General features: G+C 46.1%; 3 protein-coding genes across 3 annotated transcripts; 1 reads left to right on the plus strand and 2 right to left on the minus strand.

Moving 5' to 3' along the window:
- Positions 1–747: 747 nt before the first annotated feature.
- LACBIDRAFT_307621 (uncharacterized protein) lies at positions 748–1,078 on the minus strand (the record flags this gene model as incomplete). The annotated part of the gene is made up of 2 exons (XM_001886243.1): positions 748–762; positions 818–1,078. 2 exons carry the CDS (start codon positions 1,076–1,078, stop codon positions 748–750), a joined length of 276 nt encoding a protein of 91 aa, XP_001886278.1.
- A 3,422-nt stretch (positions 1,079–4,500) lies between these two features.
- On the minus strand, positions 4,501–5,100 carry LACBIDRAFT_307623 (uncharacterized protein; the record flags this gene model as incomplete). The annotated part of the gene is made up of 4 exons (XM_001886244.1): positions 4,501–4,698; positions 4,748–4,813; positions 4,867–4,938; positions 4,984–5,100. The coding sequence occupies 4 exons, from the start codon at positions 5,098–5,100 to the stop codon at positions 4,501–4,503; spliced, it is 453 nt and encodes a 150-aa protein (XP_001886279.1).
- A 357-nt stretch (positions 5,101–5,457) lies between these two features.
- On the plus strand, positions 5,458–6,007 carry LACBIDRAFT_307624 (uncharacterized protein; the record flags this gene model as incomplete). Its single annotated transcript, XM_001886157.1, has 2 exons — positions 5,458–5,792; positions 5,848–6,007. 2 exons carry the CDS (start codon positions 5,458–5,460, stop codon positions 6,005–6,007), a joined length of 495 nt encoding a protein of 164 aa, XP_001886192.1.
- Between the last annotated feature and the right edge of the window lie 8,526 nt (positions 6,008–14,533).

Genomic DNA, 14,533 nt, shown 5'->3' on the forward strand with positions numbered 1-14,533 from the left:
AAGGGGAGGATTTGGGGGATCACGATCGATTTCTTCCTCAAAGGAGGGGGCGGTCACAAAACTGGGAAAACGTAAGAGTCGCCCAAGAACGTTTGGCTCACCTTTACTTTGGGTATCCGCTTTTCCTTGCTGGCTTGACTGTGCCTTCTTTCCTCTAATATTTAGTAAAAAGTGCTTCTGGGAACCCTGGTTTGATAGGGGACCTACGAGAAGCAGAGTAAAGGACTCCACCGGAGTCATACCAAGTTCACTACGAAACCGGGTTCCATTGTGAAGCACGTTGATATTCAAATTGGGGCTCAGATTGGTCAAGCTTCATTACTTATGGGTGGCGGAAATGGAACCAGAAAAATGAGGAAGCGAAGCAAGAGACCTCCCAAGGGATTTGTAAATCTCATGATGTGCGCTAACAAGTCAACATGAAGCTAATTCTCCGATTATGCAATTGTATAGAGTTACTCACATTATAGATTTGAGGTAATGCCTTTCCGTACACGAACAGTGACTCGGATACATAACGAATGCAAGTCACAATAAGCACTCCGACTCATTTCATCTTCGCCCCATCCTGCAGCGAGACAATTCTTTGAGGATTTATTAGGTTTCCATACACTTCTTCACAGCTTCCAAAATTCAAGCTCCAAGCTTCGAATATTATTGGGGTAGCATCTTATCAAATAAGGATGGAAATCCAAGTCCCCCCAACGCTGTTCCCTTGACGGGTGAATGAATCTTCCCAAAACTCCATCAATAACAAAATCCCTTGAGAAAGCAAAGTCAATCATAGGTTTTCAGTACCCGACAACAAGGCACTTACATAAACCATCTCTGGAGCAAATGGATAGCAAATTCTTCCACAACAGTCCGAGTCGGTTTGACAATAATCACCTCGTACATAACATGTCGTCGAGTCAGGCTCGACCGTCGAACCACCTTTCTCCTCGATAGTCAGATGGGTATCGACAACTTCCGTGGTATCGGCGCCCGCAGGGACTCTGGCGCCAGATGAGGAGGGTGCTGCAATTGCGAGATATGCAACTGCGAGGATGAGAGCGGGCAGGCGAGTAGAGACGAGCATGTTAAGGTTTTTGTGGGGGATGATGGAGATGAGCAATGCCTTTTATAGGCCGGGGAAAGGATCGCAATCAAATTCATCCGGTCTAGGGATGCGTAGGAGATGCCTAGACCCGCTTTTGATGTGCGTATAGGGTGTTTCTTGCTGGAACATCCACTACCTCGAGAACATGCTCCAAGGAGCTGGTGTCATGAGCAGCAATATGCTCAAGAAAGGTTGATCAAGCTATTCATAGCTTTTTGCCCTCCACTGTTGGCGCAAGAAGCGGTATACATGCCGTATCTGCGGGGAGGGGTCACGCTGATATTCAAATTAGTAAAGCTTCCTTCTGGGAGGAGGGGATGGTGCGGGGAATACCAAAAAAGAAGCAACGGAGGTGAGGACGTGAACAATCATGACCAAAAGCATACAAATCGAACGGATGAATTATAGAGGGAAAACGAAGGTTGGGGAAAGACGAAATACAGACTCGCCTCGAGTTTCCGCTCAGTGGCTGACCTTTCTTGATTCGTGGAGAAGGTCTAGTATGCCTCAACATTTTTGCGGGCGAAGCTTCAAGTCAAATATCGTGTCACGGATCGCGTCTGAGCTGTGGCCTGGACTCCGCGAAGTCCCTAGTAAAGTGTCGACCAACCTTGAAGCGGGCATAAATTCGACGACGTTCAGGGAGTGTCCAATAGATGAACGACCTAAGATATACGCAAGCTGATGTAGCAGAATGAGGAGAGTGGTGAGAGAGTAGGCGTAGACACGGCCGTACTCCATGGGTCACTGAGGGGTCGGATATGCATGTCAGTATTCCAAGGTCTATCATCCAATTGACGAAAGATATGCGCAGACCTGTGATTGGCTCAATGAGCCAGATAGACGTGGATGAGAAACAGACACGAACATATCACTCCCACCCTACATTCACCCAGGTGGCGTTTGAATGTTCCTCCCGTCAGCCGCCAGCAGCGCCCACGTGTGAGCATGTACTGAGAGTTCACGAACTCTCCCCTTCCCATCCCCAATTTGTGTTAAAAGATATTCGTCGCTTCTAGGGGGGTTTAGCACGACACCCCGATAAGAGGATGAGTGCCCCAGAGTGTAAGGACACAGACTGCGTAGGGAGAAGGCGACGCGTGTGGGGGGGCTCGTTTGTGACTATGGCCGGATGACGGGCTGGGAGGAACAGGGCGTGTGTTGGTGGAGCAGGGACGGCTGATATTGAGGGAGAGATTGTGCCGTTTGGCTCTTGATTGGTTGGTTGCAAGCACGGATGGTCGCGTGAATTCTGGTAGATCATTATGCGGCGATGGTGTTGGTACGCCGGTAGTCCCTAGCCCCCACTCGTCCTTCTGCTCTTTCACCCGACATTTCCAGCCATCCACAGCTCATCCAACACGTTCCTCCTCTACTCCGGAGCGTTCTCTTCGTCATGTTGAGCCACAGTAACGTGTAAGGGCGGGGAGTAGCTCGCATCGGCAGTGTCAGCCGACCAAACTCGAAATCAACCAGTGCCGACGCATGAAAATTTCAGATTGACCCTTGTTTTTCACGCCGAGAAAAAATTTGGAGATGTCGATCAGGATTCCCATGATGTGCGCTTGTCGACCGGTCAAAATCAGGTACTTGAGTCTTTGAAATTACTCACAGTATGAGGCTACGACTCACGCGCACTAGTCACAAAGTGGCACTGTTTCAACCTTCCGGGAGGTGCCGATGTTTGCTCTTACCATCGTTGCCCAACAGATGGTGACTCGTTTTAGAAACTCTGAAATGTGAATGCTAAATAACCACTGCAGCGCGCCTTCGGGCGCAAAGCCCGCTACGGCGATTATGTAAAGTGCGGCAACCAATCCCAATAATGGTAGAGACGAATGTCAATAATACTATTGTGTATCACGCCTGGTTACGTGACCGGGTTACGTCACGTGTCCTCTGGCAACCCTCCCTTTTGGCGCGCGCCGTCACCTCCGTCACGCGGCTGGTAACCTCTCTCCAGCAGTCCGCGTTCGCGGAGTCCTCGATAGCGTAGATAGTGTCACACGAATGAATCCGTTTTTTCCGCTCTCTCCCCGTTCCCCCCTCTGATCCCTGTCCCCCCTCCTCCTCTTTGTAATCAATGGTCTGCTCTCGCCCTCAGGCATCCCTGAACTCCCAACTGGGTTGTTTGCACCTCAGCCCCCCTCTCCGTTCACTCCCTGTGTGACCCCCTCATCTGTTCAATTGAGGTGACCCCGATCGAGGAAACCTCGCATCCCGAATGTGGAAACCGCCATTGTGGGTCCCGCTTTTCCCTCAAAAACGGGATCCTCAAATGCGACTTCAACAATAGGGGATAGCGAGGCCCCAATCGTGGAATTAAAGTGCATCAAAAGGTGTTTCCGCGATTGAGGAAACCTGTACCAAATAGACTACATTTTAAGGATAAAAGGCGAAGTTTTAGAGGCCACAATTTTTGCAACACCCGTTGGGATTTAGATAATGCACGGCTAAAATATAAATGAGGTTCTTTGTACATACTGGCTGCAAAAAAATGCCATTTTTCTGGGAGGGCTCATTGGGAAATACACTGCAGTTCTCAAGCCTCTGCTTTTAAATTTTTATATGCTACTGTGCTTCCAAGACATACTTTGAAGGGGTGATGTAATTAAATTAAAGCAGTTTGAGTGAGGGAGTGAAGGAGCAGGCTCACGCGACGCTTCGACGCGTCGTCGCAAAAATATCTACTTATAATGGCTCCGAGAGCCACACGTTCCATATTTGGCTAAACTCGCTAACGGGATAATGTAAATACATGAGAGCTATTATAAAACAATGGTAGTATGTGGGGGACAATGGCGATATATGCCAAGGATTTAGGTATTCAGACTGGTAATGTTACCTGGGGCATAGGTAACGTTACCAGTGGGTTACCAGCAGGTAACATTTGTCTATGATATATCCTGTATACAAATTTGGAGATATACAAGTAGTACAATATTGATAAATCATAGTCAGTTTGCTGCCGTGGTTGAGAGTCTTGAATGTGTATCAACGATTGTTGTCATCCGTGTCGGAATGGTCATCGTTCCATCCAAAGGTAACCCATGAACCCCACACAAACTCAACAAAGTAGGACAATCCATGCGATCATAATTGGAAAAAAAGTTGGACAGCTGGTAAAACGTACAGGGATTGCGCAACATATCTAGACGATGTTCATAAAACGCAAGCATGTTTGACTCTGAACAAGCCTGTTCCTTTCAAAAGCCCAACAACAGACATAAATCCTGGAATATCCCAGAAGGGAGCTCGGAACATCGAAACAATGCTAACACTTCTTCAGAAAGAGAGGTGGCAAGAGACACCATACTTGTCGACATCTGCACAACAGCGCGACAATCAGTCATTGCATGACGATGGCAATGACCATAAAAAAGATGATGAACAAGAGCAGCTCAACGGGCATCACCACTGAGACCCTCATACAAAACACCATGAAGTCTAAGTGCCTCCACAACAGCAGAGCTGCTGCCACCCAACACGAAAAATGAAGAGCTCGGGTCACAGATTAAAGATTTAAATTGAACATGTTCTGTGTTTAAATTGTCAATGTGCAGAGAGCAATTTGGTAGATCAATGGTTGGCAATGGCCCCTAGATGTCCTTGTGATTATAACACTTAAGTCAAGGCATGTCAACTTACAGCTGGCTCCACGTGTTCATGACCCCCACTGTCGCCGCCACCAGAGGACCCGCACCCAGCTGGAGGCTAAAACACTTATCAATAACAGAAAGGGCATTGTACCATGAGACAATGCTTACAGATGCGGACCTCCGAGATGTCTGTTCTCTGACTTCAAAGGCGGGGATAGGACCATGAACGATGGAACGTTGCTGAAATATGTGTCAACAACCGTTCAAGTCCCAAGATAAACGTACCAATGCCACGGGAAAGATAACACCCATAGCCGAGCCGAGCTCCTTCATCAGGCCCTTCCAGTCTCCACCCAACACCAAGTCAAACTCTTGATGTTCGCCTGAGACAAGCAGAGACATAACGCATGTAGGCCAGCTATCGCCAATCTTCACGGAGACTGCAAGATCAGCACACTCCCCAGAGAAAGACAAGCCCAAACAGTTCGAGCAAGCAACGGTAGTGATTGTCAAGGGTTTTGTGACCCGTGCGGGTTGCGGGTAAGGGTACGGGTTGGACTTTACCAACCCTCGCCAAACCCGTACCCGTAGTGAGGGTACTGGGTTACCCGTAGGTATACCCGCACGCCCAAATCAGGCATCGGTGTTTGCCAACAAACACCGACGCCTGATTGGGCGTGAACAACAGCTGTTCTCAACCACCACCAGAACACACCACGATGCCCACCCACCACCACTGTCTGATCAGTCTCGACAGTGATGACGACTCCCCTCGCCGACCTTCCACAGCCACCCCGACATGGCCCATTACCACAACAACGACACCACAATGACACGTCATCAATCGACAAGCACCCACCAGATCGACGCGAGGCGACGACGATGAGGTGGCACAGAGTGGCCCTCGCCGCCGGATCCTCCCAAGCCGCAGACGAGCACCTCACGAAGAACCTCCACAAGTTCACCTCTGTGCATACGTCTTTGGACTGGGCTGGCTTCCAGGCTCTGCAACTCAAGCGCGTCCCAGCCAATGTTAGGCGGAACGCGTTGCTCATCAACTTGAATTGCCATAACCACGTCGAGTCCTATCGTCGGTACGTTTCCGTCTTCAACTTCACTTTCTTATCATGCTAACGCGGAGTTGATTAGCTTCTTCTTGACTCACATCCTACCGACGACGTACATCCGTGACCTACCCATCATTGCCGACATCCAGCGATGCGAGGAACGATGCAGATATAGCGGGGGCATCGCTCGTCATCATCATCCGATGCGGAGGTGTCTCCCAGGTCATGCCCGTCAAGGTTGACCGCCTGCGAAGATCACTTGGGATACAAGGGAGGATTAGGCCAGTGTCCTTGCGCACTTCGTCGAGAGTGGGAGGATGGACTTTGACCCATTTTCGATGACATCCAAGGGTGAGCTCTTTGTTTTATTTCTTGGGGAATAGTACTCATAACCGACTTTAGGGTGTATTATGGATGAGCAGCCAGGCTGCTTACATCGTTACCACACCATCCGCACACATGCACCATGGAGAACCATGAACCGACCCTTTTCACACATCACCAGCCATCTCGTTTCACTAATTCACGCTCACGCACCAATACTCGTGCTCAAGCACCACCCATTCCCATTCATGTTCACGCACCACCACCCACGTTTGCATCTCCATGCCCACACAACCATACCTGCATTCCTCCTTCGTCGACGCCGTGCCCTCCCCCTCAAAGGCTTCCAACGCGTAATGGACCTAACCACCCCTCAACTCATCTGCTCCGTCAACAAAGCCACACACTTGTTGGTGTTAGAGAAGAGGACTACATTCTGTTGGATTGTCCGCTCGAACATCGTGCTGTATTTTACACCAAGTCATGTATTGTAATACCAGACCAAGCTCTCTTAGCCGTATTTCATCTATCCAAGAGTTTGACTACAATGACCTTGAATCAAGATGACAAACGACGATTGTCATTTGTCGTCATTAGCTATCTTATGTCTGTAGCTACTTGTTCGTTGTACAGCAGCCACAATTGCCAAATACCTTGTGGTAAACCCGCGAGACCCGCCAAACCCACGTAAACCCATACCCCTACCCCTGGAAACCCGTACCCTTGACCACGGGTACGGGTTTCTGTGGGTAAGGGTACGGGTAAGGCCAAAGGTACCCGGGGGTTACCCGTGACAATGCCTAAGCAACGGACACATAGGATCGAGGACCACAGGAAAGCTCAGCAGAAACGGGAGAGCCGTCGAGCTCGAAACAAAAGGACATGGTGGAGGAACACGAGAAAGAGGAAGGCTCGAACCCAAACCGAGTCACTCAGAAGGGGCCAAACATGGCTAAACTTACCCACGCAAGAGCTTTGCTGGCCTGTAGGATAAGACCTGCTAACTACGTAGCAGGCATTTCAAAAAATGGATACTCCTCTGAGCTGGTGAGTGTGCGTTTTTTAACTGCTACCCAACATACTTACTATAGGTTTGTTTCCACTTGAGGATAAGTGTTAATGTACAAGTCACGTGCTCCTGTCGTACTCCTATACTACGTAGTCTAACACCTATGTACTGAGTCACTACGTGTCTAATACACTCTTGCTTCCTGCCTCCATCTCTCAACAGGTTATGGGCCCCGGAGATGCTTAAATTTGTATTGTATTTTCCAAACATTTTAAGTTGAACTAAAACTGTCAACATGTCGATTCACAACGAAAATTCTAGTCGACAACTTACTCCTCGGGGATCACCCCTATTCACACCACCACCACGGGACGACACAGACAATAATCTATACACACTACCATCTATCGAGGCTGTACGAGGCATGGAAAACGCCGCTATCATCAAATTATCAAGTGACGATAATCTAAACGCCACGAATTGGATTGTTTGGCGTGAATGCATGCACATCATGCTAAAACTCTGCGAAGTCTACAAATATATGCAGGGGGAAATCGAAAGACCAAATCCTCTTATCGACCCACAAGGCGCGAGGAACTGGTCCAAAAATGACAACTATGCAAAGCATTTGTTAACGTCGAACATCAGTACCACCAAGATGATGAACGTCGGACAACCTGGTACTTCTTCCGAGTGCTGGAAGCAACTCCTCGCACTTTATGAGAACAAAACTCATGACACCATCATCGCCTACACACGCAATTTACACAAATTATGAGTGGCCGATGGGGACGACAGCCCCAAACATCTTGTCCAACTGCGACAATATTACCTTAGAATTAATCTCACTGCTGACCCAGACTTCCAGATCTCTGACGCTCAATTCAAGGTCATCATATCTTCGTCTTTACCCCAATCTTGGGATAGTTTCACTGAAGACTACATTGGACGAAGGACCGACATTGTTGAGACAAATCCGAAGAAATTAATGACTTCTCAAGAATTTATCGGTATTATACATGAGGAATGTGTGCGGAGGACCGGGCGTGAAGATGAATCAACCAATTTTGCGATTCACAACCCCAATAACAAACCTCCCAAACCAAATCTCGCACAGCACATCAGTAGCTGCAGTAACGCCACATCCAGTAACACATCCGAAAAATGGTGTTCACACTGCAAGTGCAAGAACCATAACACTACTGATTGCTACTTCCTCAATGACACCCAGGCATGCGGATACTGCAGCAAGAAGGGGCACGTCGACAAAAATTGTCAAGAGAAGAGGAAGAAGGAGAAGGCAGACAGAGGAAAGAAAAGGAAGTCTGAGGGTAACGGGGGAGGTGATCCAAAGAAACAAAGGAAGGAAGTCACAAATGTGGTGGAAGATGAAATTATTACCTTCTTCGCTAATGAAGAAGATAGACAGGACTTTAATTATGACACGTTTGATGTTTCCAATAGCTTGGCAATGGATGAATGTGTTTCTTATTATGATGACTGGGTTGCGGACACTAGAACCACCTCTCACATCTGTAATCAACGTGCGGCCTTCACAACTTATCAAACGCTGGGTGACAAAATTGTCTCTGGTGTTGGAGGCTTAAAAACCACTGTCCATGGCATCGGAACAGTCGAAGTCGAATCCATTCACAAAGAAAATAAATATATCTTGCGATTGGAAAATGTCCTGCATATCCCTTCAAATCCCAACAACCTTTTCTCACTTGGGTGCTGGGATACATCTGGAGGAAGATATACCGGAGGGGGAGGCACTATTACTCTCATCACAAAAGATGGGAAATCAATTGCTCAATGCAAGAAGGTCACCAATAATTTGTATCGAATGAAATTAACCATTCGAAAACCTGGTTCTTCTACCAACAAATCTGTGATTGTAACACCTCAAACTTACCTCACCTCTGAGCCTACTCAAAGCTGGGAAACTTGGCACAAAAGATTTGGCCATATCAGCTATTCTGGTCTACAAAAATTATTAGACCACAAACTTGTCAATGGATTCAATGTTGATATCCGGACACCTAAACCGGAATGTAATGCTTGCACAGAAGCAAAGCAAACTGTTGAACTGCTCAATGAATCTTCTGAACGAGTGACAGAACTTGGGGAACTCACGCATATCAATATGTGGGGAAAATACTGCATTTCCTCCATCAACGGAAAACAATACTATGTTGTTTTCGTCAATGATCATGGACAATATACATCCCTAGACTTTACTAAAGGAAAGGATGAAGCTGTTCAAAGCATCAAAAATTATGTGACACACCTTAAAACTCTTGGGAGAAATCTGAAAGCACTACACTTTGACTGGGGGAAAGAATTTGTAAATCAAGACCTTTGGAACTGGTGTGCAGAACAGGGAATAGAAATTCAAACAACAGCTCCCTATTCACAATCCAAAAATGGAGTTGCTGAACGCATGAATCGAACACTGGTGGAGCTCGCACGTGCAATGATTAATGCTCACAGTCTTCCAGAATTTCTTTGGGAACTAGCTGTAGCTCATGCTGCCTACCTAAGAAATCGAGTTTTCACTTCACCTCTTGGCGACCACACACCATACAAGATTTGGCATAATAAAAAGCCAAACATCTCTCATCTTCGAGAATTTGGGGCACCTGTCTGGATCCTACATCAAGGACAGGCTAAACAACCAAAATTACAACCAAAATCAAAGCGACGAGCCTATGTGGGCTATGATGACAGCTCTAATTCTGTACTTTACTACAGTGCAGAAACCTGCAAGATTTTATGCTCACAGAATTTCCGTTTCCTCACCCAAACAGCTCCTCCACTAGCTGCTGATGACATCGAAATCGATCCAGCACCTGAAGGGGAGAAAGGGGAGAAAATACCTGTAACAATTACAGATGAATTAAATGAAAATGGAAAACGTACAACCGAAGATAACTTTGAACGAAAAACAAGAGGGAAAAAAGTCGATTATCAAGCTCTAAATGATCCCTTCCCTGATGAACTTGATGAGCAGGGGAATCTTATCATCTACAGTGATGATGAGATAATATATGCCATTACTGCTGATACGGAGTGTAACAATACACCCATAAAAATGCGAATTTTAGCGATTTCTCCTATAAAACCTCCTATAGTAGAAATACAGTCACATTGATCATAAGGATCGTTAGACGCAACCCGGTCTAGTCGATTAAAGTCTACATCCGAGAAATGTGCACGCCTTAGGCAGTAGGAATTGCGGTCGGTTCGTGACCGAATCACCTCAATATACTCGAAGTCTAATAAAAGGCTACACTACCATGAAATAGTACGCTACCGAGTGTTCTAGAGTAAAAAAAAACACCCCCGCACAGGGTGTTGGAGTTTACACCAAACCAGGGTCTCACCTTATTATGGATTAAAAGATATTAATTCTAAAGATAAACGCGCGAGCGTAGAAACTCGACGCGTACCTGACGCAAGAAGTCATTCGGTCACGTGCTACGAAGCATGATCCAAGAAGTCATGTGGAGAGACGCATCACGCGCATCAACACATCACAAATCATGACATCATTGACCCAAGAAAACTAAGCTTCGTGAAATATTCCGAAGCCTGCCAAAAGAGAAAAACTATGAACGATTTGCCGTGCGGTCCGAGGCCCGGGCATAGTATCTAATAATAGAGAGAAAAATCACTAAGCGGACCGTTCGTCTCGGCTGAACCGATCGTGAAAACCGTTTACGGCGATTCCCGCGTACGCATCAATACTGATGCGTCGCGTCGCCACAATAGAGAAAACACTACGAAAACTTAAAAGAAGTCAGCTCAGTTGTGCCACACACAACCGAGCCACTTCAAACCTTTACTAAAAAATCTGTATTAATTCGTCCGACCTCTCGGACAACGCATGGACATGTAAATATAAATAGAAAACATAGAATAGTATAAAAAGAGGACGCGCGCAGGCTGAAACGCAAAGAATTATCCCCCGTGTTGACCAGCTGTCGCACTCCCAGTAGCATCTGAGGTAGTGGATAAGTTTGTAATCAATTTAAGGACTTTTCTTCGCAGACATAAGTAACGTGTGCCCGGAACCAGCGTGTTAAGTGGGGATCACAAAGCTTTTGTAAGGTTGTCTCGTCAATTAGTAAGAGAGCTCTCTACTATTACCGAGGAATCCAAGTGAGCGTGCTTGAAGAGTCTTTAAGACTAGTTTGGACCACATCAGAGGCATAATAAAAGCTCAAGGGAGTTATAAAAGTCTACAAAGCACAATTTCCTTGTCATTTCTTCGTATACAGTTAGAACGCAATCCCAGAACACCGAGACAGTCCCAATAAAAGCTGTTTCCCTTCGAAGACTACTAAGTTTCGAATTCTATACTGTGTCCGCATGTAAAACAATACCTTTTGTTCCAAAAAGGTCTACTAGACTTAGACAAGTGATATAAAATATACAAAAAATGTTTCCCCGAACTTCTACTTAAGTTCTAACAAAACAAGTGTGGTAATTCTGTTTACTGTACGAACCCGAACTTGAAGTACCGAGCACGTACCTGTGGTGATAAGTGTTTAAGGTGTTTGTGTGTGTGTGTGTTGTTTAGGTGTTCACGCATCTTGTCAGCGCGTCCGATTACACTATTCTCACTCCCGCGTGACACGGTCTTCTCACTGCAGGGGACGAATACAACAGTCTCAAAGAAGCAAAGGCCTCAATTGACTGGCCAGAATGGCAAAGTGCTATGGATATCGAAATTAAACAACTCCAAGAAATGGGAACTTGGAAACTGGTTGATCTACCTCCCAATGCCATACCTATTGCAAATAAATGGGTGTATATCAAGAAGCGAGACCAACTTGGTGAACTCATCAAATACAAAGCACGACTGGTAGCAAAAGGATGTGCCCAACGTCCTGGCTATGACTATGTGGAAACTTTTTCACCTGTCATACACATGGAAACAGTCCGAGCCATTCTTGCACTTACGGTTAAAAATGGATACAAAATCCAACAAATGGACATCAAAGGTGCATACCTTAATGGCACTTTGAAGGAGAAGGTCTATATGAAACAACCAGAAGGTTACAATGATGGCACCAAGAGAGTTTGTGAACTTATCAAAACACTTTATGGCTTGAAACAATCAGGTCATGAATGGAACCACAAATTGGACTCCAAACTCAAAAATCTTGGTTATACAAGACTTTATTCAGATCCTTGTGCCTATATACGGCGCGATGGAGACAACATCTCCATAATTACTGTCTGGGTCGACGATCTCCTTCTCTTTGCATTAGGTGACGACCTAATGCGAAAAATGAAGGAAGAAATCAAGGCCACATGGGACGTAACTGACTTGGGAGAGCCAAAGAAAATTATTGGCATTGAAATCTCTCATGTTGGAAATACTGTCACCATTTCCCAACAACGCTATATCGAGTCAATTCTCGAACACGAAGGCATGACAGATTGCAACCCTGTATCAACGCCTATGGATCCCAAAGTCAAAATCTTACCAAATACGGAAGGCAACGAAGGTAGCCGAAGTAATTACTTTGCACAAATTTTAGGCGAGCTGCAGTTCCTCGCCAATGCCACCCGACCGGATATTGCATATGCCATCAACCGTCTATGCTCTTACACAGCAAATCCCACTGTGCAACATGTCACAGCCTTAAAACAAATTCTTCAATATTTAAAAGGCACCAGAACTCATGGAATAACATATTCCAGCTCTCATAGCGACAATGACAATTTATTCCATGGTTTCTTTCATGGCTTTTCTGATGCTGCCTATGCTGACACAGAAGACTACAAGTCAACAGCAGGCTATGTCTTCATCGCAGCAGGGGGAGCGATAACATGGTGATCTAAAAGACAAACATTCACTGCTCTCTCAACAACTGAAGCTGAATATGTGGCTTTATCAGAAGCTGCTTGAGAAGCTTACTGGCTCAGAAATCTCTATGAAGAACTTGGATTTGCACAAAAATCACCAACTACGATTAAAGGTGATAATAATGGATCAATTTCAATGGCCAGGAATCCCCAATTCCACCACCGTGCCAAGCACATTGCTATTCGATACCACAGAGTACGAGATGCAATACAAGAGGGCATTATCAAAATTGATTCTGTCCGTGATCCTGAACAAACAGCCGACGTACTTACGAAGGCTTTACATCGCTTCAAACATCGAAAACACATCACAGAAATGGGAATGAAGTCGGCACTGGAAGGAACTTAGAACAAGTGGTAGCTTTTCCCTACCCTTCCAGGGAGGTTTTTTAACGCACCCACAGTTCCTATCCAATGAATTTACAGTCGACAACTTGAAGGGGAGTGTTAATCTACAGGTCACGTGCTCCTGTCGTACTCCTATACTACGTAGTCTAACACCTATGTACTGAGTCACTACGTGTCTAATACACTCTTGCTTCCTGCCTCCATCTCTCAACAATAAGTAATGAACTCGAATGAAACGATGTGAGCCTTTGATGAGTTAGTACATCTGTCAGTATATCATAACTGTACATAGAATTAACAGTAACAGGGTACAAGAGGTTCATTCACTATGACTCTGCTCGTGTATTCCGTCATACCATTTCGTACATCATCATCTTGCGCAAATTCATTCGGTGATGCAAATTTGGACAAGTATCCAGCGAAAAGGAAAGACCTCAATCTGTAAACTGTTCCAACACCCTGCTTACACAATCCTTCAAATCCCACATCTCCTCTGTGACCTCAAAATTTAGTGTCAGGCGTCGCAGCCACGCGATAGTCTGAGTGGCGGGCAAATCAGGCTCATCCCACCACCTGGATTGCACGAAGGAGGCAAGGGCTTCCAGAAAAGAGTCGACATTTAAAATGATTCTGATATCACAATGAAGGACATCGAGCTTTGGGAGAAGTTTGTGGGATGAGGAGGAGGAGGAGGAGGAGGAGGAGGAGGCGAGGACATTGAAAAAGTCGGAGTAGTCTGTCACCACGGAAAGGTGAGTTCAGTGATTGACAATGAGGATGCTGAACTGAGCAAGGAAATCAGCTGTGGTGGCATAAATCCTATCACACCGACTATGACAAGGGTTTTGAGAGAATCACGCTCAGTGGGTGGGAGATAGCTATTCCCGCCCCCACTGCGACCGTAGCTTAGCAATTGTAAGGATTTATCAAACAACCATTGGAGCCTTTTCAGTGTGGGGAAAACGAGTCAACAAAAACAGGGTGTATTTGCGCCTTGTGTGACATGAAGCGTCAGATCAACAAGATGGGAGAGGACAATGTCATGATCGGAGACTTGAATGACAGGACCTTCTGCATCGTTGAGTGAAAAGATTCCATGCTGGAGATTCGTGCAAACGCATATGAGAGTATACCACATGGTTTCCCCAAACTCAGCTTCAATGCGTAGGTGAGTCAGTTGTGACCAGGGGATCAAGTTTCTTGGGAA

Source organism: Laccaria bicolor, genomic scaffold, assembly GCF_000143565.1.
Source record: "Laccaria bicolor S238N-H82 LACBIscaffold_36 genomic scaffold, whole genome shotgun sequence".
NCBI classification, from domain to species: domain Eukaryota; kingdom Fungi; phylum Basidiomycota; class Agaricomycetes; order Agaricales; family Hydnangiaceae; genus Laccaria; species Laccaria bicolor.